Here is a 27,531-nt window from a genome sequence, read left to right as displayed (position 1 = left end):
TATTTTACCAAATAGAGCAATGGTTCCCAACCTTCTTGGTACTAGGGACCGTTTTCCTGGAAGACAAGTTTTCCAAGGACCAGGGGTGGGGGAGGAGGTTTTAGGATGATTCAAGCACATTACATTTATTGTGTACTTTATTTCTATTATTATTACATTAAAATGTATAATGAAATAATTATAAAACTCACCATAATATAGAATCAGTGGGAGCCCTGAGCCTGTTCTCTTGTAGCTAGACGGTCCCGTCTGGGGGTGATGGGAGACAGTGACAGATCATCAGGCATCAGACACTCCTATGTGATGGTAATGGAATACAGAAACTATAACTCATGCCTCCTGAGTGGTTTTTGCAGAATGTTAATAAGTTGCTAGCTCAATGCAGCCCTTCCTCCATTTCAGCCATAGTCCTTCACTATTCAGTCTTTCCGAATCCATAGGCAACCTTTATTGACTCCAATTGGAACTTTTCTTATAGTTGAGAATGTCTAATGTCTAATAGAGTTAGATTGCAGTATTTCACCTTGCCAGTAGATGATGCTGTATGACAATGCCAAATTATACTATAGTCTAGTATCTTAAATTACTATTTGTTATCTCATATAATGATAAGGTATATTATGATTCTTCTTGAAAATAATTTGAGAGTTCAAATTTTAAAATATTACCCTCCAAATTAATTTGGTACACTGTAAATTTTATAAAATCTCATAAAAATATACTTTATTTAGCATTTGGCATAATTAAATAGTATTACTTGTCATTTTCACTTTAAATATGATCTTTTTATTCAGCATTTTTTTGTTTTTTTAAGGTAATTTTTTTTATTATACTTTAAGTTCTAGGGAACATGTGCACAACATGCAGGTTTATTACATTTGTATACATGGGCCATGTTGTTGTGCTGCACCCATTGACTTGTCATTTACATTAGGTATATCTCCTAATGCTATCCCTCCCCCCTCCCCCCACCCCACGACAGGCCCTGGTGTGTGATGTTCCCCACCCTGTGTCCAAGTGTTCTCATTGTTCAGTTCCTACCTATGAGTGAGAACATGCGGTGTTTGGTTTTTTGTCCTTGCGATAATGAGAGGTGACGGTGTGCTGGCAGCCCTCGCAGGCTTCGATCGATCTTGGCGCCTCCTCGGCCCTTGGCGCCCACTCTGGCCGTGCTTGAGGAGTCCTTCAGCCCACCGCTGCACTGTGGGAGCCCCCTTCTGGGCTGGACAAGGTCGGAGATGGCTCCCTCAGCTTGCCGGGAGGTGTGGAGGGAAAGGGCCGGGCGGGAACCAGGGCTGCCTGCGATGCTTGCGGGGCCAGCGTGAGTTCAGGGTGGGCGTGGGCTAGGTGGGCCCTGCACTTGAAGCTGCCAGCTGGCCCGCAAACCCCGGGCAGTGAGGGGCTTAGCACCTGGGCCAGCAGCTGCTGTGCTCAATTTCTCGCGGGGCCTTAGCTACCTCCCCATGGGGCAGGGCTCTGGACCTGCAGCCCACCATGCCTGAGCCTCCCCCCTGCCGTGGGCTCCTGCGTGGCCCGAACCTCTCAGAAGGAGTGCCTCCCCCTGCCCCACGGCACGTGGTCCCATCAACCACCCAAGGGCTGAGGAGTGCCGGCACATGGCGTGGGACTGGCAGGCAGCTCCACCTCTGCCCCCAGTGTGGGATCCACTGGGTGAAGCCAGCTGGGCTCCTGAGTCTGGTGGGGACTTGGAGAATCTTTCTGTCTAGCTAAGGGATTGTAAATACACCAATCGGTACTCTGTATCTAGCTCAAGGTTTGTAAACACACCAATCAGCACCCTGTGTCTAGCCCAGGGTTTCTGAATGCACCAATCAACACTGTATCTAGCTAATGGGGACGTGGAGAACTTTTGTGTCCACACTCTGTGTCTAGCTAATCTAGTGGTGAGGTGAAGAACTTTTGTGTCTAGCTCAGCGATTGTAAACGCACCAATCAGCACCCTGTCAAAATGGACCAATCAGCTCTCTATAAAATGGACCAATTGGCTCTCTGTAAAATGGACCAATCAGCAGAATGTGGGTGGGGCCAGATAAAAAAATAAAAGCAGGCTGCCCCAGCCAGCAGTGGCAACCTGCTGGGGTCCCCTTCCACATTGTGGAAGCTTTGTTCTTTTGCTCTTTGCAATAAATCTTGCTGCTGCTCACTCTTTGGGTCCACACTGCCTTTATGGGCTGTAACAGTGAGAAGGTCTGCAGCTTCTCTCCTGAGGCCAGTGAGAACACGAACCCACCAGGAGGACTGAACAACTCCAGATGCACCGCCCTTAAGAACTGTAACACTCACTGCGAAGGTCTGCAGCTTCACTCCTGAAGCCAGCGAGACCATGAACCTACCAGAAGGAAGAAACTCCAAACACATCTGAACCTCAGAAGGAACAAACTCCGGACATGCCGCCTTTAAGAACTGTAACACTCACTGCGAGGGTCTGCGGCTTCATTCTTGAAGTCAGTAAGACCAAGAACCCACCAATTCCGGACACAATAGTTTGCTGACAATGATGGTTTCCAGCTTCGTCCATGTCCCTACAAAGGACATGAACTCATCCTTTTTTATGGGCTGCGTAGTATTCTGTGGTGTATATGTGCCACATTTTCTTAATCCAGTCTGTCATTGATGGACATTTGGGTTGGTTCCATGTCTTTGCTATTGTGAATAGTTTTGCAATAAACATACGTGTGCGTGTGTCTTTATAGCAGCATGATTTATAGTCCTTTGGGTATATACCCAGTAATGGTGTATACCCATATATGGCTGGGTCAATTGGTATTTCTAGTTCTAGCTCCCGGAGGAATCACCACACTGTCTTCCACAATGGCTGAACTAGTTTACAGTCCCACCAACAGTGTGAAAGTGTTCCTATTTCTCCACATCATCTCCAGCACCTGTTGTTTCCTGACTTTTTAGTAATTGCCATTCTAACTGGTATGAGATGGTATCTCATTGTGGTTTTGATTTGCATTTCTCTGATGGCCAGTGTTGATGAGCATTTTTTCATGTGTCTGTTGGCTGCATAAATGTCTTCTTTTGAGAAGTGTTTGTTCATATCCTTCACCCACTTTTTGATGGGGTTGTTTTTTTCTTGTAAGTTTGTTTGAGTTCTTTCTAGATTCTGGATATTAGCCCTTTGTCAGATAAGTAGATTGCAAACATTTTCTCCCATTCTGTAGGTTGCCTGTTCACTCTGATGGTAGTTTCTTTTGCTGTGCAGAAGCTCTTTAGTTTAATTAGATCCCATTTGTCAATTTTGGCTTTTGTTGCCATTGCTTTTGGTGTTTTAGACATGAAGTCCTTGTCCATGCCTATGTCCTGAATGGTATTGTCTAGGTTTCCTTCTAGGGTTTTTATGGTTTTAGGTCTAACATTTAAGTCTTTAATCCATCTTGAATTAATTTTTGTATAAGATGTAAGGAAGGGATCCAGTTTCAGCTTTCTACATATGGCTAGCCAGTTTTCCCAGCACCATTTATTAAATAGGGAATCCTTTCCCCATTTCTTGTCTTTGTCAGGTTTGTCAAAGATCAGATGATTGTAGATGTGTGGTATTATTTCTGAGGCCTCTGTTCTGTTCCATTGGTCTATATCTCTGTTTTGGTACCAGTACCGTGCTGTTTTGGTTACTGTAGCCTTGTAGTATAGTTTGAAGTTAGGTAGGGTGATGCCTCCAGCTTTGTTCTTTTTGCTTAGCATTGTCTTGGCAATGCGGGCTCTTTTTTGGTTCCATATGAACTTTAAAGTAGTTTTTTCCAATTCTGTGAAGAAAGTCATTAGTAGCTTGATGGGGATGGCATTGAATCTAGAAATTACCTTGGGCAGTATGGCCATTTTCACAATATTGATTCTTCCTATCCATGAGCACGGAATGTTCTTCCATTTGTTTGTGTCCTCTTTTATTTCATTGAGCAGTGGTTTGTGCTTCTCCTTGAAGAGGTCCTTCACATCCCTTGTAAGTTGGATTCCTAGGTATTTTATTCTCTTTGAAGCAATTGTGAATGGGAGTTCACTCATGATTTGGCTCTCTGTTTGTCTGTTATTGGTGTATAAGAATGCTTGTGATTTTTGTACATTGATTTTGTATCCTGAGACTGCTGAAGTTGCTTATCAGCTTAAGGAGATTTTGGACTGAGATGATGGGGTTTTCTAGATGACATGACTGTATAGTCATGTCATCTGCAAACGGACAATTTTACCTCCTCTTTTCCTAATTGAATACCCTTTATTTTTTTCTCCTGCCTGATTGCCCTGGCCAGAACTTCCAACACTATGTTGAATAGGAGTGGTGAGAGAGGGCATCCCTGTCTTGTGCCAGTTTTCAAAGGGAATGCTTCCAGTTTTTGCCCACTCAGTATAATATTGGCTGTGTGTTTGTCATAAGTATCTCTTATTATTTTGAGATACGTCCCATCAATACCTAATTTATTGAGAGGTTTTAGCATGAAGGGCTATTGAATTTTGTCAAAGGCCTTTTCTGCATCTATTGAGATAATCATGTGGTTTTGTCTTTGATTCTGTTTATATGCTGGATTATGTTTTTTGATTTGTGTATGTTGAACTAGACTTGCATCCCAGGAATGAAGCCCACTTGATCATGGTGGATAAGCTTTTTGATGTGCTGCTGGATTTGATTTGCCAGTATTTTATCGAGGATTTTTGCATCGATGTTCATCAGGGACATTGGTCCAAAATTCTCTTGTTTTGTTCTGTCTCTGCCAGGCTTTCCTATCAGGATGATGCTGGCCTCATAAAATGAGTTAGGGAGGATTCCCTGTTTTTCTATTGATTGGAATAGTTTCAGAAGTAATGGTACCACCTCCTCCTTGTACCTCTGGTAGAATTCGGCTGTGAATCCGTCTGGTCCTGGACTTTTTTTGGTTGGTAGGCTATTAATTATTGCCTCAATTTCAGAGCCTGTTATTGGTCTATTCAGGGATTCACCTTTTTTCTGGTTTAGTCTTGGGAGGGTGTATTTGTCGAGGAATTTATCCATTTCTTCTAGATTTTCTAGTTTATTTGTGTAGAGGTGTTTATAGTAGTCTCTGATGGTAGTTTGTATTTCTGTGGGAACGGTGGTGATATCCCCTTTATCATTTTTTATTGCATCTATTTGATTCTTCTCTCTTTTCTTCTTTGTTAGTCTTGCTAGCGGTCTATCAATTTTGTTGATCTTCTCAAAAAACCAGCTCCTGGATTCATTGATTTTTTGAAGGGTTTTTTTGTGTCTCTGTTTCCTCCAATTCTGCTCTGATCTTAGTTATTTCTTGCCTTCTGCTGGCTTTTGAATGTGTTTGCTCCTGCTTCTCTAGTTCTTTTAATTGTGAAGTTAGAGTGTCAATTTTAGATCTTTCCTGCTTTCTCTTGTGGGCATTTAGTGGTATAAATTTCCCTCTACACACTGCTTTAAATGTGTTCCAGAGATTCTGGTATGTTGTGTCTTTGTTCTCATTGGTTTCCAAGAACATCTTTATTTCTGCCTTCATTTTGTTATGTACCCAGTAATCATTCAGGAGCAGGTTGTTCAGTTTCCATGTAGTTGAGCGGTTTTGAGTGAGTTTCTTAATGCTGAGTTCTAGTTTGATTGCACTGTGATCTGATAGATAGTTTGTTATAATTTCTGTTCTTTTACATTTGCTGAGGAGTGCTTTACTTCCAACTATGTGGTCAATTTTGGAATAAGTGCGATGTGGTGCTGAGAAGAATGTGTATTCTGTTGATTTGGGGTGGAGAGTTCTGTAGATGTCTATTAGGTCCACTTGGTGCAGAGCTGAGTTCAATTCCTGGATATCCTTTTTAACTTTCTGTCTTGTTGATCTGTCTAATGTTGCCAGTTGGGTGTTAAAGTCTCCCATTATTATTGTGTGGGAGTCTAAATCTCTTTGTAGGTCTCTAAGGACTTGCTTTATGAAACTGGGTGCTCCTGTATTGGATGCATATGTATTTAGGATAGTTAGCTCTTCTTGTTGAATTGATCCCTTTATCATTATGTAATGGCTTTCTTTTTCTCTTTGGATCTTTGTTGGTTTAAAGTCTGTTTTATCAGAGACTAGGATTGCAACCCTGCCTTTTTTTGTTTTCCATTTGCTTGGTAGATCTTCCTCCATCCCTTTATTTTGAGCCTATGTGTGACTCTGCACGTGAGATGGGTCTCCTGAATACGGCACACTGATGGGTCTTGACTCTTTATCCAGTTTGCCAGTCTGTGTCTTTTAATTGGAGGATTTAGCCCATTTACATTTAAGGTTAATATTGTTATGTGTGAATTTGATCCTGTCATTATGATGTTAGCTGGTTATTTTGCTCGTTAGCTGATGCAGTTTCTTCCTAGCATCGATGGTCTTTACAATTTGGCATGTTTTTGCAGTGGCTGGTACTGGTTCTTCCTTTCCATGTTCAGTGCTTCCTTCAGGAGCTCTTTTAGGGCAGGCCTGGTGGTGACAAAATCTCAGCATTTTCTTGGCTGTAAAGGATTTTATTTCTCCTTCACTTATGAAGCTTAGTTTGGCTGGATATGAAATTCTGGGTTGAAAATTCTTTTCTTTAAAATGTTGAATATTGGCCCCCACTCTCTTCTGGCTTTTAGAGTTTCTGCCAAGAGATCCCCTGTTAGTCTGTTGGGCTTTCCTTTGTGGGTAACGCAACCTTTCTCTCTGGCTGCCCTTAACATTTTTTCCTTCATTTCAACTTTGGTGAATCTTACAATTATGTGTCTTGGAGTTGCTCTTCTTGAGGAGTATCTTTGTGGTGTGTCTGTATTTCCTGAATTTGAATGTTGGCCTGCCTTGCTAGGTTGGGTAAGTTCTTCTGGATAATATCCTGCAGAGTGTTTTCCATCTTGGTCCCATTCTCCCTGTCACTTTCAGGTACACCAATCAGACGTAGATTTCGTCTTTTCACGTAGTCCCATATTTCTTGGAGGCTTTGTTCGTTTATTTTTACTCTTTTTTCTCTAAACTTCTCACTTCATTTCATTCATTTGATCTTCAATCACTGATATCCTTTCTTCCAGCTGATCGAATCGGCTACCGAAACTTGTGCATTTGTCATGTAAGTTCTCGTGCCATGGTTTTCTGCTCCATCAGGTCATTTAAGGACTTCTCTACACTGCTTATTCTAGTTAGCCATTCATCTAATCTTTTTTCAAGGTTTTTAGCTTCTTTGCGATGGGTTTGAACTTCTTCCTTTAGCTCAGAGAAGTTTGATCATCTGAAGCCTTCTTCTCTCAACTCGTCAAAGTCATTCTCCATCCAGCTTTGTTCCATTGCTGGCAAGGAGCTGCGTTCCTTTGGAGGGGGAGAGGCACTCTGATTTTTAGAATTTTCAGCTTTTCTGCTCTGTTTTTTTCCCCATCTTTGTGGTTTTATCTACCTTTGATCTTTGATGATGGTGAGGTATAGATGGGATTTTGGTGTGGATGTCCTTTCTGTCTGTTAGTTTTCCTTCTAACAGTCAGGACCCTCAGCTGCAGGTCTGTTGGAGTTTGCTGGAGGTCCACTCTAGACCCTCTTTGCCTGGGTATCAGCAGCGGAGGCTGCAGAACAGCGAATATTGCTGAACAGCAAATGTTGCTGCCTGATCATTCCTCGGGAAGTTTCATCTCAGAGGGGTACCCGGCCATGTGGGGTGTCAGTCTGCCCCTATTGGCGGGTGCCTCCCAGTTAGGCTACTTGGGGATCAGGCACCCACTTCAGGAGGCAGTGTGTCTGTTCTCAGATCTCCAGCTGCGTGCTAGGAGAACCACTACTATCTTCAAAGCTGTCAGACTGGGACATTTAAGTCTGCAGAGGTTTCTGCTGCCTTTTGTTCGTCTATGCCCTGCCCCCAGAGGTGGAGTCTACAGGGGCAGGCAGGCCTGCTTGAGCTGTGTTGGGCTCCACCCAGTTCGAGCTTCCTAGCTGCTTTGTGTACCTTCTTAAGCCTCAGCAATGGCGCGTGCCCCTCCCCTAGCCTTGCTGCCACCTTGCAGATCGATCTCAGACTGCTGTGCTAGCAATTAGCGAGGCTCCGTGGGCATGGGTCCCTCCGAGCCAGGCGTGGGATATAATCTCTTGGTGTGCTGTTTGCTAAGACCATTGGATAAACGCCTTATTAGGGTGGGAGTGACCCGATTTTCCAGGTGCCATCTGTCACAGCTTCCCTTGGCTAGGAAAGGGAATTCCCTGACCCCTTGCACTTCCCGGGAGAGGCAATGCCTCGCCCTGCTACGGCTCATGCTCGGTGGGCTGCACCCACTGTCCTGCACCCACTGTCCAAGAAGCCCCAGTGAGATGAACCAGGTACCTCAGTTGGAAATGCAGAAATCACCTGTCTTCGGTGTCGCTCGTGCTGGGAGCTGTAGACTGGAGCTGTTCCTATTCGGCGATCTTGGAACCGCTCTCTTTATTAAGCATTTTAAGGAATTTTGAACATGGCTTTAGCTTGAATTTTTCACTATAAATGAGATAGTCAATGCAAAAATGCTTTAATATATAGTCGATGTTCCCTTTATAGTTTTGGGAATATCAGTTCAATTCAACCTTGAAAAATGTTTCATGTTGAAGCCATGAGAATTAAGAAGTGAACAATATTTCACTTAAAAGTGAAACAAATGAACAATGTTTCATTTAATGATTTCCATTTTATATGTGGATGAATAATTTTTATAATTTTATATATCAATAGAAATTAAACATTAAAAATGATAACAAACAAAAGTTTTCATTTATATATGACTCAGAAGATATGACATCTCTTTAGAGTATCTTGTTTGTCATTATAAAATTATATATTATATATTACAGAAACATAGAGTTTAAGAATATAAATCTGCTCTTACTATCTTTATATAAACATTACAAATCATATCATTGGTCCTCAAACATAGGTGTTTAACTGAAGCCACTGTGAAAGTCTTTGATGATTGAAGAGGCTGCCTTTAACATGCCTCAGGCTGGAAGTTTTTCTTGTGTGCTATGGAGCACTAGCATTCCAAACACTTGTGCAGGCAGTCATACAGATCCCACATGCTTTCTAAAGGAACTCTTTGGATTCCAGATATCCCCTCATAGATGCCATTGCATCTAAGCAGGGGAGATAAGTCAGACTCTTGTGGAATGACATATTTTGGCTTCTGCCTTGTTTCTCTACTTTTTCCCTGCTTTACATAACTGAATTTAATGACTCACCAAGAGTCAGACCTGACAGAGGCAGAGGCTGGTTGGCAGCCTTCAACCTGCCACATGCTTGGGCATTGAATTAAGCCATGGGCTGCAGGCCTGGGATCTGTCAGCCTTGCCCCTGCATCTGTTTCCCTGCCTTGAGGCCTTCTATGGCCATTTAGATCAAGAGAACCATTTATCAGGGGCCAGCCAAGTCCTCCACTCATTACTCATGTGGCGTACCAGTTCAGGGACTTTTGCCTAGATCTTTCACTCTGCACTGTTATTCCTAGTTATTCTGTAGGAACACTGTCTTGGCTTCTTGCACAAGGGCCTTTACTTCTCTGGGGTTTAGTATTGTGAGCTGGACCTTTAATGAGGTTGAAACAAAAATATGACTTCACCACAACCATTTTTGAATATTCAACAACATAGAGTGATGCTGTTGTTCATTGGGATGATCAACCTTTCTAATATAATATGATATGTAATACATTTCTTTTAGAATTGAATACATTGTTTCTGAAAAACTAGACTTTTACTTTTCATACCACCTATCCAGTTTCTCTGTGTTAGTATCTGGGAGGGAAATAACTAATTTAATATTCAATTTTAATATTTATATTAGCCAATTGTTTACTGAAGTTATATCCCCCCTTATTGTATTTTTTAAATACATTTTATTCTGTATATTTAAGTTATACAACATAATGTCATGAGATATACATATAGTTAAAATGATTATTTTAGTGAAATAAATTAATGCATCCATTATCTCACATAGTTACCCATTTTTCCTCCTGTGGCAACCAGAATATAATATGCTATTATCAATTGTAATCTTCGTGTTATACATTAGATCTTTAGAGTTATTCATCCTGCATATCTGCTACTTTAGATCCTTTGGCTAGATTTCCTCATTTTAAAAATTGTGGTCCTCCTGTCATGTGAGAGTTTTTTTTTTTTTTTTGAGACAGAGTCTCACTCTGTCATCCATGCTGAAATGCAATAGTATGAACACAGCTCACTGAAGCCTCGACTTCCCAGGTTCAAACAATCATCCTGCTTCAGCCTCCTGTGTAGCTGGGACCACAGACGTATGTCACCACACCTGGCTATTTTTTAAAATTTTTTGTAGGGACGAGGTCTCACTTTGTTGTCCAGGCTGGTCTCGAACTCCTGGGCTCAAGCAATCCTCTTGCCTTGGCCTCCCAAAGTGCTGGGATTACAAATGTGAGCCACTGCATCTGGCTCATGTGAAACTTCTATTGTGAACTTAATGCTTTTCAGAATCCTGTAACTTCTGATCTTTTACTATAATTAATGTTGCACTCTGTACTATGTACATTTAAGTTTAAAATATTGTTGGCTACTGTAAAGGGAATATTATTAACTGCATGCTACATATTTCCAAGTCTAAATTTGTGCATAACAGAAGAGTTATTATATATTAGGTATAATTTTTTACAGAGTATAAATTTAATATGTACTAAATAGAACAGCTGTATTACATTTTTAAGGACTATGAATATTATGTCTCAAATGATATTTTTTACTACCTAACTTATGTCCACTGCATTTTCAGTGTATATAGGTTAGTGTGAACAAATTAGGGCTGAATTGTAATATATAGTTTGGGTATTGCAGTGGCAGCTGTTCACATGTTTACACTTTTGCTTGAGAGCTGTGTAATTTACTGGGCTTTGACAGTTGATTTAACTGTCTATTTAACCTTTTGCAGATTCATGAGATATTTGATTGTCAAGAATGTATGAAGAAATTTATTTCAGCTAATCAGCTAAAACGTCATATGATCACCCACTCAGGTAAACTATATACTTTTTTTTGTTTATAGTGATATCATTACAAAAGAATTATGTTGTCACTTTTTATAAACTCCACGAGTGGTAATCAGGGGCCTTAGCTATGAATTCCACTTTGGACATTTACTAGTCATGTGATTCTGAACAAGTTATTTAATTCTTTAGACCTCAGTTTATTTACAGAGCAAAGGTGCTTAGAGTAAATGATATTGAAGATCTTCAGAATCACCATGTAATTTGTCACTTACTTCTCCTTGAGCCTCAGTTTCTTTATTCTTTGTTTGTGAAATGGGATGCTGGTGCCTACCTTTCAAATTAGCTGCGAAGATTAAATGAGATCCTTTAGGTACTTTGCTAGCATAGTGTCTGACATTTAGTAGATATTCAAAAACTATAATTCTTGCATTTCTAGATACTTTTACATTCTAGCTAAGTTACTAATAAATGTTAGTAAGAAATCTATAAATACATTTTGAGTATGTAAGTTTTTAAAGCGGTAGTTTCATTTAAGCAAGTCTTAGGAATAGGTCTGTTTTACTAATGCAGATTAAAAAAATCAGCTCTGAAAATAATTTTTACTTTATGGAGTCTCTAGAGTTTAAGCTATCTGTAATTTGAGGTGATTGAAGTCAGAATGTTTTTGAATATGCACGTTGTGGATACATATGAATATTTTAGTAAATTAAAATCAGATCAAAACCTGTTATCTTTTAGGTATGCTTTATTTGATACATATTATATATTTTTTATTTAGGTGTCAATGTTATATGGATATTGCATAAATATGGATTTTACATTACCAATGTAAATATCTGGTTCCTGCTGAGCATTGGAAGCTCTGCCTCCATGAGGCCTTTGTGGCCCTGGGGGAAGGCAGCTCTGTTCTTTACCTCCATCCCTGTCAGGTCACTTTCTGCATTTGGGGCCCTGACCCTGATTTAAACTGTCACATATCAGCATGGTTTTCATCTGGAAATAGGATTCCTTCCTTGAATGTAAACCTTTTCTTTATATCTAAGCTACTTTAAAAATTCAAAATACGTCTGTAAGAGAACAAGCTCATATTTCATTTAGGAGTAGACACATTTATGTGTCTGTTATGTGGATGGTAGATGTTTTTTAGTTGTTTGACCATCCTTTAGTTTTCTTACCATAAGAAGTAATATAAGGTAAGGGTGTTTTCTCTTTTATCCTTTACCTTTATATAGATATGAGATTGTCTCCACTCATTTTTTTTAATAGAAAAACGACCCTATAATTGCGAGATTTGTAATAAGTCTTTCAAGAGGCTTGATCAAGTGGGTGCTCACAAAGTAATACACAGCGAAGACAAACCTTACAAATGCAAACTTTGTGGAAAGGGATTTGCCCACAGAAATGTTTACAAGAATCATAAGAAGGTAAAAGTTTATTAATATTATTATCATTATTTATGAATTTTCTGCTGTGATTTTCAATTTTTATCTTTTGATGAAGGTTTTGTATATCTGGGGCCTACTGTATGTAATGTTAACAACTAGAGAAGATCACTAACCTGGGCCATAACCCCTCACAGCCTCCTTCCTGTCTTCCATTCTCTTTTGAAACTGTCCTTATAAGCAGAGTGCCTAGTTTTTCTTAACACTGCTATTAGATTAATTTTATGGGGTTTACTAATTGCGAAGTCTTTATTCTCTTCCTTCTTTCCATAAACTTTGATGTTTTTACTTACATTAGCTTTTTGAAATTCTCTTAATCCTTGGGATCCTTGTAGTATGCTCTGCTAGGTCTGCCAATTTCTCTGAACATTTTTGACTTCCTTTCCCCTCAGGAGGTTATTCTGGATCCTTTGCCTGTGAACCTCTTCTGTGTTCTCTCTCCTTAAGAAATGTCAACTACATCCATGATTTCTGCTATCAACACCATACTGATGAATTCCAAATGATTTATTTTCTTTAATCCCAAGTTTCAGACTCACATTTATAACTGGGCATCTTTTCGACATAATGAATTCAGCATGCCCCAGAATGGTTTTTTCATTCTCTTTGCCCAAGATAGCTTCTCTTTTGGAGTTTCCTCTTTCTCTTAATGACAAAAGCATGTAATTATGCTAGTCTCTTTATTCAGTATTGGTCCCCTTATAAAATTAGAAGCCAAATATAAAGACTCTACCCTTTACATTATCTCATCACTTTCACAGTCATCCCTTCCTTTACCATCCCAACATCCTGATTATTTCTCCTCTGGATTCCTTTAATACTTATCTAATTAGGCTTATCACTTCCTGCTGCAATCCATCCTACAAGGCAAATCATCCCAAAGCATCACTCTGGTATATCACTCTCATACTCTAATATTAACAGTAGATTGCCAGTGCCTACATATGTAATAGTATGTACACCTTCACCTGTCATTCAGAGTTCTCTACATCATGACCTCAGCCTACTTCTCCAGCTTTTTATCCTTTTATCTGCATTAACCATACCTAAAACAACTAAATATTTGCCTTCCTTCTGTGTGATCTCTCTACTTTCCTCTTTCTCTTCAAGTTATTAATATAATGTCCTAGTTTCTTCTGTTGATTTTGTTTTACATTTCTTATGCTTTACCTTTGCTTAAGTTCTTGTTTCAGAATGTATCATGTAGATAATACGTCATGCTTGAATTGAATTCAGGAAATTTGTCCAAAGATATTCAACATCTTAGAAATGCATGTAAAAACATTTTCGTGAGATACAAAATACTTGCTTATTGATTTTAGTTGATGTATTATAGCATGCTGTTAAATAACATGTATATGATCTTTTAAAAATAATTTGTTATTTTTCAGTTATTATACTCTGTGGGGATTATAATTATTATATTATTTATGGGATACTTCCAAAGACTTCATTTTTATCTCTTTTGAAATCATTTAAAAATTATGATATCAATTTCAACTTTAGTCCAAAAAGAGAAAGAAAAAGGCAGATTTACCAAAGAATAAACAGTGTTGATTATAGTGTCTTAAATCGTCTCTGCCTAATTTCTTCCTTACCATCTTTATGATTACCTCAAGCATTGTACATTTGGGGCAGGACTGCGTTCATTACTGCTGCTTTGGAATTACATGACTGTAAAAAATTATTTGGCTAGTTCCTGTTTAGTTTCTGGAACCCTCTTATTCCTTTCTTTGATGAAACTGATCTATCCGCATTTATGAGTTTTTCACAGTTTGGCTCATGTTATATGCCATATGGGAATTTGGCACAGGATCTTTGCACCATCTCTCATACTTTAAGCCATAAATCATATAAAAGTAATAATGATGTCTTGGGAAGCATAGAAACAATGATGCCTGTAATTTCCAAACTGGAAAGCACATTCAATCCTTCTGCACTAGACAAATGTATTTCTTACTGTGTTATGATCCTAGCGTATATTTGGCATTGTTACATGAAAATACCAGAAATAGTCTCTAAGAATCATGTAAAAACAGAAGATCAACCTTTTCTTCCATCATAATCATTAATGGCTAGTTGAGAAACATAAAAGTAAGGATATGCCGCAGAAATCAGAAAAAAACGTTAAGAGTCAGTGTGATCTTTATCTTTTAGTATGCTCAAGGGTTATTGCTTTAAATTAATTAATTATTCTTTTGTTTTTTGAGAATATAATATATACATTTTTATTATACTTATTTGAGTTATTTTGGGTTGGTTCTTTCTTAACATTTAGACTTGCTTGAAAAATGGAATATTATTTTTCCTTGTGATTATGATAGCATATACAGAAATTTTATTTATTTTTATTTTTTGAAATAGAGTCTCACTCTGTCACTCAGGCTGGAGTGCAGTGGCGCAATCTTGGCTCACTGCAATCTCTGCCTTCCAGGTTCAAGTGATTCTTGTGTCTCAGCCTTCCAAGTAGCTGGGACTACAGGCGTGTGCCACCATGCCTGGCTAATTTTTGTATTTTTAATAGAGACAGGGTTTCACCTGATTGGCCAGGCTGGTCTAGAACTCCTGACCTCTGCTTGCCTCGGCCTCCCAAAGTGCTGGGATTACAGGTGAGAGCCACGATGCCTGGCCAGCATATAGAGAAATTATAAAGGGGTGGTTTTTATTTTGAAAATTTAGTTACTCATTTATTTCATCATCTTGCCAGTTATGTGGGTTCAATAAGTTACTTTTTCTTCTTCATTTTTTCTGACAATCATTTGATCTGAATTACAGTTGTATTTTAGGATCTAGCTAAAAAATCTCATTTATCTCAATTCAAATATACTTTGATTCTTTAAATCACAATTGAACCAGCGTTTCAGAGCCAGAGGAGACAGAAACCGTTCAATTATTCTTCACCCTCCATTGTGTTCCCTGTCATATATAATGCAAAGCAAAATTTGGGTAAGTTGTACAGTGCTTCCCTCCTCCTGCTGTAGGATACATGTTTAGATGTACTGAACCATCTTGGATCCTAGAGCTGGCACTACTTACTTGATGACGGAAGTGAGTATGGAGGGGTTTTGCCCTCATGAAGTCACAAACAAGCTCCTAGGGGACAGGTGTGTCTCTACTCAAAAACAGGATCTTTTTTTCCTGACCCTTTACTTGGCCTTCCAGGGATGAAACTTTACAGGCTTATGAGGAAATCTAGTCACAACTTTTCCTGGAATAATTCCATTGGGCCTTAATGTCTCATCAAGTTTTTTTCAAATTCTGGGCCATGACTGCTGTGTAGGTCTTGAAATCAATTTACTGAGTGATGACTGGCCATTAAAAAATAGAATAGAAGGCTGGGTGTGGTGGCTCATGCCTGTAATCCCAGCACTTTGGGAGGACGAGGTGGGTGGATCCGCTGAGGTCCGGAGTTCGAGACCAGCCTGGCCAACATGGCGAAATGCCATCTCTACTGAAAATACAAAAAAATTAGCCGGGTGTCGTGGCGCACGCCTGTAGTCCCAGCTACTCAGGAGGCTGAGGCAGGAGAATCACCCGAACCTGGGAGGTGGAGGTTGCAGTGAGCCAAGATTGTGCTACTGCACTCCAGCCTGAGCGACAGAGTGAAACTCTGTCTTAAAAAAAAAAAAAAAAAAAAAAGAATAGAAAATATAGAGTAAAGGGTCATTCAGTAAAATAATACATGTGTTTGTGTGTGTTTGTGTGTGTGTGTGTGTGTGTGTGTGTATGTGTGTTAGATTTTGGAGTCAGAATTATTAATTTGGTCATAGTCAAACAATTTAAAAGGCAATACAGTTTGCTGTTTGCCTGGTATAAATTTTATTAGACCTTAAAGAAAGTAACAGGTTTCTCTCTAAAAATATCATGGATTAGAATCTAAAACCAAAACATATGATGTAAATTTAACATAGTAAAAAAAAAAAAGTTCTTGAAAATTTCCTGGAAAGATGTCATCTTGGAGACTGAGTGATGTTCACTCAACAGTTAGAGCACAGCCACTCTTTCCTTCAGCTTTTGCATCTGGTTACTCTTCAGTGATTCTGCAGGAGAGGTAGTACCCGAATGGGTACTATTAAGATGTTGCTATATTGTACAAAATCACCTATCTTTGTATGCTAGAAGCACATTCACAATGAGCTGCGCACATTATGAGGGACATGCAGGATTTGAATCTGACAGAAGGAACCACAGATACAGGTCATTATCTAAAGTTTACTTAGCTAATGGCAAATTGCTTGCCTTATTTTAATTGTTCTTTTTCTTAAGTGGATGATGAGATAGCAATGTACAATTTAAAACAAGATTTTTTACTTATATTTTTTCTTTATTGAAGCATAATGACAAGTGAAATTTGTATGTGTTTATGGTGTACAATGTAATGTTTATGTATATACACACACACACACACACACATTGTGAAATGATTACCACCTAATTAATGTATTCATTACTCACACATTATCTTTTTTGTAGTGAAAATATCCAAAATCTACTCTGTTAATTTTAAGTGTTCTCACTACACAAAAAGGATAAGCATGCGAAATAATGGATATGTTAATTAGCTTGATTTAGCCATTTCACTAAACTTCATGTCATACACCATATAGATACAATTTTTATTTGTCAATTAAAATAATTAAATACAATGAAGAAGATCTACTTTCTTAGCAATCTTCAAGTATACAATACATTATTACTAAATGTAGCCACAATGCTATACTACAGTGGTCCCCAACTTTCTTGATGCCAGGGACCAGTTTCGTGGAAGACAGTTTTTCCATGGACCAGTGTTGGGCAGGGGATGGTTTCGGGATGATTCAAGTGCATTATATTTATTATGCACTTTATGTCTATTATTATTACATTGTAAAATGTAATGAAATAATTATACAACTCACCATAATGTAGAATCAGTGGGAGCACTCAGCTTGTTTTCCTGCAACTAAATGGTCCCATCTAGGGGTGATGAGAGACAGTGACAGATCATCAGGCATTAGATCCTCATAAGGAGCAGCAACCTAGATCCCTTGCGTGCGCAGTTCACAATAGGATTCGCGTTCCTGTGAGAATCTAATGCCGCCACTGATCTCACAGGAGGTGGGGCTCAGGCGGTAATGTGAATGATGGGTAGTGGCTCTAAATACAGAAGAAGCTTCACTCACTTGTCCGCCACTCACCTCCTGCTGTGTGGCCTGGTTCCTAACAGGCTACAGGCTGATATTGTGGGGTTGGGTAATCCTGCTGTAGCGGGGTTGGGTAATCCTGCTGTAGCAGGGTTGGGGACCCCCTGCTGTAGTATACATCTCTAGAACTTACTTATCCTGTGTAACTGAAACTTTGTATCCCTTGACCAACATCTTCCCATTCCTCCCTTCCCCTGCCCCTTTACCTCTACCCCTAGTTCCTGGCAACCACCGTTCTACTCTGCTTCTGTGTGTTCAGCCTTTTTAGATTCCACATGTAAGTGAGATCATGCAGTATTTGTCTTTCTGTGCCTGGTTTATTTCACTTATCATAATGTCCTCCGTGTTCATTCCTGTTGCCAAAAATGACAGGATTTCTTTCTTTTTTAAGGCTGAATAGTATTACATTGTGTCTATATACCACATTTTCTTTATCCATTCATCTGTCAATGGATTCTTAGGTTGTTTTTATATCCTGGCTTTTATGCAATGAACATGAGAGTGTAGGTGTCTCTTTGACAAACTGATTTCACTTTCTTTGAAGATGTACCCAGAAGTGGGACTGCTGGATCACATGGTAGTCCTATTTTTAACTTTTTCAGAAACTTCTATACTGTTTTCTATAATGGATATGCTAACTTACATTTCAACCAACAGTATACAGGGTTTCCAATATTTCTTGCTGTTTTAGTAGATATCTTATGAAAATAACTTTAAAATCATACATGCATGTCTGGTAGTCAGTTTTGGAACTCGAGTTGTGAACCTTCCCAACAGCTACCTTCTCCTGCCTGTCATTGTTTCAGTCCCCGCACCAGTGGAGTGACTTTCCTCAATATAGTAGAAACTGTACACATTATTTGTACAAATTATTTGTTTATTATTACCACATGTACCAATATATATGAAGGCCAATGATCCTAACTGGAGGATATTTTGTAGACTGAGGAAAACACAATTTTTATCTTTATTATAATGCCTTTGACATACTTTCAGTCACAGTTTGTAATGGGTTTGCACATAGAAGATTAGAGATGAGATGTTGAGTGTCTTCAGTTTAAGCTGCTATAACAAAATACCTTGGGCTGGGTGGTTTAAACAACAAACATTTATTTCTCACAGTTCTGGAGGCTGGATAATGTAAGATCAAGGTGCTGGCAAATCTAGTATCTAGTGAGGGCCCACTTCCTGGTTTGCAGATAACTGTCTTCTTGTATCCTCACATGAGGGAGAAAGAGGGAGTGAGTGCAAGCTCTCCTATCTCTTTTGATAAGGGCACTAATCCAGTTCACAAAGCATCCACCCTTAGAACCTAATTACTTCCTAGAGGTCCCAACTCCTAATACCAACACATTGGGGGTTAAGACGCAACATGTGAATTTTGGTGGGACACAAACATTGAGTCCATAGCAGTGAGAGTTGGTGGTGGTTGGGTGGCAGAGCCAGGGGTTGAGGGTCAGAATTGGAAAAGGTGGGCATTGGAATGGAAAAGAGAGAATGAGATGTCACTCAGTGTCCTGAGGCTGAGAAGAGACTTCAAAGTATTATATCAGACAGGAAGCTTTCAAGCGAAGTATTCTACCATGGAAGGCACCTCCTTCATATCTCTTGTAAAATCTTTAGTAACATTTGCATTTCACAGTAATGTTTTTGTGTAAGAGGAAGTTCTTTTAGGTGAGTTTGGAGAAGAACAGAGTTCCAGCTGCCCATCTGGGAGATAAGTATATTTAAAAGTAACTGGTACTATGACACATATGTATCATTCAGGAACCTACTTCTTTACCTTAACATATGATTTGCAGGGATGTTTATGTTAGTTCATATAAATCTACTCATTTTTTTTTTGTAACCACTGCTATTTTGAACAATAGTGCAGTGAACATCCTTTTATATAAAACTTTATAACTATGCTAAGAGCATTTTTGTGCATAGATCTCAGGTGTGGAATTTCTGGGTCAAATAGGAAGTCTACTTTATGTTTAGATGCTCCTACCCATTGCCTTCTGAAAAGCTCTACTTTCTCTTAACAGTATATAAAATACCCTTTTACTCTTCACCAACGTTTCATTTTGTTAGTCTTCTATTTTCAGTCTGAGAATTAAAAAGTGATGCTCATTACATTTTATCAGGGATGAGTAGAATTGTATGTGTGTGTTTTTCTGGTTTTTTTTGTTTGTTTGTTTGTTTTTGACAAGGTCTTACTCTATCACCCAGGCTGGAGTGCAGTGGCACGATCTCCACTCACTGCAGCCTCCACCTCCCAGGCTCAAGCAGTCTTCCACCTCAGCCTCCCGAGTAGTGCACAGCACCATGCTTGACTAAATCTATCTATCCATCCAACTGTTTTTTTATTTATCTTGCCTGACCCAGTATTCACCAAATATTTGGAATCCTATTACCATTTTAGTATCTGTAAAAATTCTACAGATTTATGTTATGTAGAAAACTATTTCCTCTTCAGGAACTAGCTTTAATATTTATAGAACGTGATTTTTTTCATAGGACTAAAATTGCTCCCTTGTTGTTTGTCTCTTTGAACTTTAGGAATCTTTACGTATTTCTTTATAGATGGTAAATAAATCTCAATTTAAAAAAATTACCAATTTCTTTAGCCATGCTGCCTAGAAAACAAGTTATCTACTAGAGGAGCTAGTATAGTTACTAAGAGTTGTTACATATGAGTTATTAATATTAGGCTGCCTGTTTTTATGCAGAAAATTCTCCTGTACAATAACTGTGATGAGTGTGAAAACTGTATCTTCATGAGTGAAGCTACAGGTGTATGTTATCTGGATAGTTCTGTGAAGCCACATGGTTGTCATTTCCATCTATTTCAGGAGCTACATTGTAGAGGAGAGAATACACTTGTTCGGCACGCTCTAAGTTAGCTGTAATAAGTGGTAGCTGTTGTAAAAAGGCTTAACTTTTCAGTTAATGGTCAAGTCAGCCAGCTTAGGAGGTCATGTGTTTGTTCAAAGCAGTGTTTGTGAGAAGCATCCTTAATTAGAGACATGAGTTATGGCTCTTACCAGTGTCGTTGAGGGGAAGGTTTCCTGACTTGGAATCTATGTTGCTACCTTCTATAGCTTCATCTGAAAATCTGTGGTTATTTCTTCTCTTAGCAACTTCCCTTTGCCCTAATCAGGATTGTGGGAACTCAGTAGTTGGCTCCCTGGCATTGTGGCTTTGTACTGATGGAATTGTGGCTTTGAAGCAGTGGGAAGGTTGGACTTGGCTCTGCAAGACTATAGTTATGTAGGAACATCAACTAAATTTCATGCTTTTAACTTCTCTATGTGGAGTGAGCTACCCATTTCTCTACTGAGCTTAAAGTAACTGACTTCTTCAATATCTTTCCAGTTTCAATTTATTTTGTGAGGAGGAGTACTTTTCAAGAAGCCAGTTATAAATTTGACAGTAAAAATTTAATCCACAGACCTTGTAAACATCCAGATGACATGTATTTTATGTAGCTTTAGCTTTATTGTGTGGCCCACTGGGATAGTAATATGCTATGACATGAAACCTGAGTCTTCAATAATAAAACTCTATAAAAATAATTGTTCTAGCAAACATACCTCTAGAATATTTTCTCCAAATTTATTTTATCTTTAGTTGTTTCTTCTAATTTTAAGGTGTTTTATTGGTTTGCACATACACCAAAGAAGAAATACCATTACCAAGAAATACTTTCACCATGGAGTAATATATATTGTTGATAGTCAGTAGTATAATTTTTAATTGTAAATGGTCCTTATTTTCATTTTATTCTCATGTAATTAATATTTGATCTGTGTGGCTAGAAATGTATTAATCTGGTAATTAATGTACATTACTCCAGAAACCTTCTGAAGCATTTTCGAGACATTCTAGGAGGTGTTATAAATAGTGCAACAGATTTTATGTATTTTTTATATCTGCAAAAGAGCTGGCATATAAAAAGATGTGTTTCGTAGTACTTGTTCATGGACTAGTTCATTTGTTACATTGGCAGATGTTAGTGTCATCAGTGACTTGGCATACAAATGGGATGTTCTACAGAACATCATAGGGTTATTAAGGATCATTTGATCAATAAATCAGTGAAAAGCTTGGCATTCTTTAGAGGTGAAAAATTGAAGGACAAGCACCTTTAAAAAAGCTTAATTTCATCTGATACTTGTAAAACATATCTTGGAGACAGAAGTTCTCTATTTGCAACATGCAAGCATCTTACTGTGCCTTACTTAAATTAGGTGGCTTCTCAGTGTCTTCCAGTGGATTGAATGCATGGGTTCTCTGCCATCCCAACCCAGATGGTGGCATTGGCATCCTTCTTGACAAAAGTATTTATTCACCTGGCTATGCACAGACATCTTACTACTTAAAATATGTCATTGGCTTTAGGCCAATACCTAGATGTTGTGGCTTTGGTTGAACATAGTTCAAAGGCATTATGCTGTCCCAGGTTCTTTCATAATTAAGCAACTTAAGTCATGTTCACTTAAGTCATGTTATGTCCCATATTTGGAAAGAGAAAAAGTGAATTAGGAAGGAATATAGTATTTTTAGAAGATGGGAGCAATCCTGTGTTCCAACCTGGATGCTCTAAAAACAAAATAGTTTCTACCTTTTTATGATAATGCTATCTACTTATTGTTTTGTAGAAAATCCAAGCAGCAAAGAAAGGTATAAAGAAGAAAGCAAACATTCTGTCAAATATCACTGTCTTTCCTATAAAAACCCTCTTCAATGTTTTGTAGAATGTCTTCCTAGGCTCCATTCTATGTGTGTATATGTATGCGGCTTAAATGGTATTCTTTATATTATGTTTTGCATTCTGCTTTTGTCACCTAAAGTATGATATGCACGACTTTTCACATCTAAGAAAATAAATATATAATTATAATATCTACTACAGTTTAGTTAACCAGGTTTATATCTTTTTATGGGCATTTAGGAATTTTCCTTTTATTTAAAAAAAGTAGTTTGTGCAAAAATTTGTCAGTTGTATTTCTGTAAAGGGAATTGGTTAGTCAAGGGATGTGCACATTTGTCATTTTGGTACATAGAACCACATTGTTATGCAGAAAATTTTTATTCCCAATTACAGTATGTGGGATTGCCTGTTTTTACTCTTTAGTCAACACTGAATGATATCTATCATCTTCATCTTTGGCAGTCTGATTAATCACAGATAGTATCTTTATTTTTAATTTTTCATTCTTTTATCATATTCATGGCTTTAAATATTGATGCCATGTGTAATCTGACATCTCCATCTTATACCTTATTATCCAGACTTGAAATATTCAAGTACCTGTAATGCTAGACATCTCGTAATATTTATTTGAACTTGTCCAAAATTGAACCCCTGATGTTTTACTCAAACTTGTTTCTTGCTGCTCTTCTGCATATCTGTTAGTGGCTAATCCATCATTGCATTGCTCAGATCACAGATCTTGGAGTCATGCTTGCCTCTTTCTTTTTGTGTGTCATGCTTCATATCCAGGTACTTTCTCAAAACCTGTTCACTTTCAGAAGATATTTAGAATTCTACTACTTCTCTTCACATCTGTGGCTACCACCCTGGATAAGCTCTAATTATCTCTCTCCTGCTGCATTGCTGTTCCTTCTCTGCTTTCTGTTTTCCCCTACATTTTGTTGTCAACACAGCCATCATGGCATCCTGTTAAATGTCAGGTGAATTGTGTCCCTCATCTGCTCAAAATCCTGCAGAAAGTTACATCTCTCTTAGAACAAAAGACAAAATTCCTTCACTGGCCAGCCAGGCCATACACGATTTGCTTCTCCTCCTCTACTCCTCCCATTCTTCTGACTGCATCTCTTCACTTCTCTGCCCCTTTCACGTGGCTCCAACCGTGCTGGCTTCCATGATGTTTCTTGCCTAGGTCACCCAAATACCCACCCTTGCTCCCTCATATCTATCAGATCTTATCTTATAGGTCACCTTCTCAGTTGGAATTTTCTTGACCACCTATTTAAAATTGCTACCCCATTCTCTGAAATATTTGCTATCTTCTTTCTTGCTTTGTTTTTCTCCATCACATTTATCCCTTCCTAATATAGTACATACTTTTTCATTTGTTTATTGTCCTTCTCCTCTGCTAGTGTAAAAGCTTCATGATAGCAGGGACGTTGTCTTTTGGTTCATGGCTATAGGCTCAGCATCTAAAATAGGACTTGCTAGTAGAGGCATGAAACGCATAGCGTAGACCTGGCATAAAATAAAATGATGAATGAAATTTTAGGAGTGCTATTTGGAAGGGAGTCCTTTTGTCCATCTTCATCTTTTCTTACTAAGATGCCATAACTTCTTATATTAGCAACATTACACTTTTGTTTTATGTTGCAGATATTTATTTTGTCATCAAAGATTTTTGCTTTGGAGCTTTAAGTTTATTTATTTCTGTCATTTCAATGTCTGGTTTACCTTGCTTGGAAAGCCTTTCCAGACTCAAAAGTTATTTAAAAATTTACTCAGATTTTCTTCTAGTACATTTAAAGTGTTATTCTTCATTTTAAGAAAAATACCTGAATTGATTTGCAATTTATCTTATTGTAAGAGGTGAGTAGTAGATCCAACATTACTTTTTCCCGAATATCTGGACGTTTGCCTCAAAGCCATTTACTAAACTTTCTACTCTTTTCCCACCAATTTTAAATGCCATATTTCTCCTGTACTAAATGTTCATGTAGTTTATGTAATGCAAGAGACCTACTTGTTTTTCTCTTTTATTGATCTATGTATTTCCATGCTGTCATTTTAATTTCTTTGGCTAAATAGCACATTAAATTATCTGTCATTTATCCTGACTAATCTTAAATATCTGTTCTTTCATGCTTTCTCTCTATCTTTCACAACTAAAACCAAACATGAAAATGTCTTTCTCACCAACATTATGCTAATAGGTTATGCTTGTATGTTTAATATTATGTCTGCTAAACTAAGAAAATATATAAATTAACAGGCTATAAAGTAAGTGACTTTTCTTTAAATTACTTTTTTTGTTTTTGTCACATGTATTATAAAAACCCATCAGTTATATGATTTGTTTTATGTAATATGAGATAATAGTTTAATTTTTGATTTTTTAGCATTTATGAGACTTATTATCATGCCATCTATAGTAGAATAAGATTTTATTTACTGATTTGTGCCAAATGGGTTTATACTGGTGTGTAATGTAAAAGATATGGAGTGAGCAGCGTTTGCTGTTTTGTTTTGGTTTTGTTTTTGAGTTTTAGATCTAGTTAGTGGCTTTTCATTGTTTCTTGTTTGTCAGTATATTTTTGTTTCTTATGTACCTGGGTGCTTAATATTGTTTGGGGAATCTATGCTGTTTGACCTTCACAAGTTACTGCAACTTTTTGAGCCTCAGTTTTATCATTTGTAAACTGGAGTCAGTAATAGTGTTTTATTAATCCAGTTACTGTTGTAATTAAGTGAAATGATTTATGTAAAGTGTTTAGAATAGCATTTGACACAAATTAAATATTTAATGAATGTTAATTAGGGTTAATTATAACATGAATAAGTGCTCTAGTGTAATTTAGGGGAAAAGCAGCACCTAGGACTAAAATCATTTGAACTGATTCAGTGAAGTTGAGAGAAAAGGGTGAAAACAATTTCTCTTTTAATAATTTCTTTTATCTGTGTTGCAAATGTTGTACTAGCAGAGTAAAAGCCTGGCCAGTGATAGAGGAGGCTTAGTTTTCAGAGAAAGTACACACAGTTTCACTACAAAGTAGGCCCTGAGAAATCTCAGGTGTATTCAGATTAGCAGTTTGAGATAATAGGAATAATTTTTTTTTTACTATTTATCAAGTTAATAATTATTGTGAGCATTTGAAAGTTATTTTTCCTCTTGCAAACGCAGCACATTTGTCTTTACAATTTTATGGTGGAAGAATGGCACTAGAAGAAACAGATACTGTCCACCTTCCCTTCTTTCCTCTTTCGCTTCATAAATCCAAGCTCCACTCGTTCATTGTAATGACTGGTTGATTCTAGATCCTCCTGACTCAGTGTCTTTCCTCTGCAGACCCACTCTGAGGAGAGACCGTTCCAATGTGAAGAATGTAAAGCTTTGTTCCGGACCCCATTTTCTTTGCAGAGACACCTGCTAATACATAACAGTAAGTCACAATTCAGGCAGTTGAGAATATAAGGAATTATCTCATTCTTTGTTGTTATAACCTTTGAGAATGTTGACATCCCAGAGGTGTGCCTATAAGTATTTATATAATCTGACTTTAAACATAAGAAAGACCAAAAATTCTGCCTTTCACCTTTTTTTGCTTTATATTTGCTTTATTTTTCCACAGTAATATTAATTATTTTATGAGATATTTTATTTTCTATAATTTCTTCCCATTATTTAAAGTTTGTATATAAAAGCATTTTCCATATTCAGGAAGACATCTATGAGTTTTGTTTTGACACATGATTTTGTTTCCTTTCAAATATAATGATTAAGAAAACATGTCAGACTCTTTAAAATATGCAGATATCTAGCATCGTTTTATGAGCTCACAAACTTTTCAAGTTGTAAAGGGTCAGAGTGCACATCTAATCTGACACCTTAATTTGAGGGGGATACAAAATATTGAGGCTCCAAAGCACCATGACATACTCAAGATTTCACAGTGCAAGGAGTAGCAAACAGGTCCCTGATAGGTGCTTTTCCTACTTACCACTGCCTGAGATTTCTTCTTTTATCAGAGGCAATTTTTTTCTTTTGGATTAATTTTATACATACACACCATGAGGTGCGTTTCCTACTTGCTGCTGTCTCAGATTTCTTCTTTTTGCAGTCCACATTCTTTTTCTTTCTGATTAAGTTTCATACATACGCACCATGAAAGTCTAACGCTTACACTCAGAGCTCTTTTTACAACACCACAGAATGTCCAGTTATATCACTAAAGGATATCCCTTTATTGAGAAGAACATGTTATTGCCAAGCTGAGTTTTAAAGTGGATTCTCTGTTTAGATGCTGAAGTAGCCAGAAACTTACTACAGTACTATATCTAAAATTAATGGAAAAATTGTGTACCATGGGTAATATTTACACTTCTTACTTTTAAGTTAATTAGCTTAATCAGTAGAAAATCCTCTATACACATGAAGTTCCTACTGCTGCTTAAACCTTTAGTATTCCTGAGGAAAGAAAAAAATATTTAATTTTGACAGTTGGTTATACAGAGGCAGTATCTTGGAGAAATTTCTTCTGGTCAAGTGTTTAAAATGCAAAATAATAAAGATACTAAGATTTCTTAAAATAAGTATTGAGTGGTAATGATTCTGATGAAATGCAATCTGCTTCCTGTAAAAAAAGGCAGTGTTATGCTCTCAGACCATTCTGCATTCAGCTTACAGGTCTAAAGAAGTTATTAGCACAACTTACCAGTTTTCTTATTAAAAAGAAGTATGTGTTTAAAAATAAAATTTGTTGTGCAGTTGCAGGAATTTCTATCGTAGCTCATTACCAGTTTGATTTAGAAAAATAACTGTTATGAGATGAATGAATGTTAGAATAGAAATTTGGACAAGTAAACCTCATTCATACTATTGAAATATGGCTAAATTTGACTTGATGCTTGGGAAATTTTGCTTGGGAATGATGAAATTTTATTTCTAATAACAGCAAGGAATTCTTAACAGAAGTAATCTACCACCTTTGCTTTCAGTTTTTTGGTTCTCATTCACTTGAGAAATAGGATTAAAGTGACTGTGTGTAGACTGTGCTGTGGAGTATGTATTTAATATGTTGTTGATCAGCACATTAATCACAGGCTTTATGAAGATGCATTGTGACATTTGGCCAGGAAAATCAACTTTGATAACTGAGTGAGTAAATGAGTTATTTTAGGGAAATAAAGTTAGATATCAGTTAGTGAAAAGAATGGGAAAACCAGAAATGGCTAAAATAGAGAGGACAAAATACTACATCT

At 37.7% G+C, this 27,531-nt stretch overlaps 1 protein-coding gene across 8 annotated transcripts in view; it reads left to right on the top strand.

Moving 5' to 3' along the window:
* Positions 1–27,531, top strand: part of PRDM5 (PR/SET domain 5) — a 238,818-nt gene that overhangs the window by 112,572 nt on the left and 98,715 nt on the right. For all 8 annotated transcript variants that reach the window (XM_054554414.2, XM_063723623.1, XM_054554413.2 and 5 more), the window contains 3 exons: positions 10,891–10,975; positions 12,215–12,372; positions 25,619–25,712. In XM_054554414.2, coding sequence (XP_054410389.1) covers positions 10,891–10,975; positions 12,215–12,372; positions 25,619–25,712 — 337 coding nt within the window. The remainder of the gene's footprint in view (positions 1–10,890; positions 10,976–12,214; positions 12,373–25,618; positions 25,713–27,531) is intronic.

This window comes from Pongo abelii, chromosome 3 (assembly GCF_028885655.2).
Source record: "Pongo abelii isolate AG06213 chromosome 3, NHGRI_mPonAbe1-v2.0_pri, whole genome shotgun sequence".
NCBI classification, from domain to species: Eukaryota; Metazoa; Chordata; class Mammalia; order Primates; family Hominidae; genus Pongo; species Pongo abelii.
This window is presented reverse-complemented; position numbering and strand designations above follow the sequence as displayed.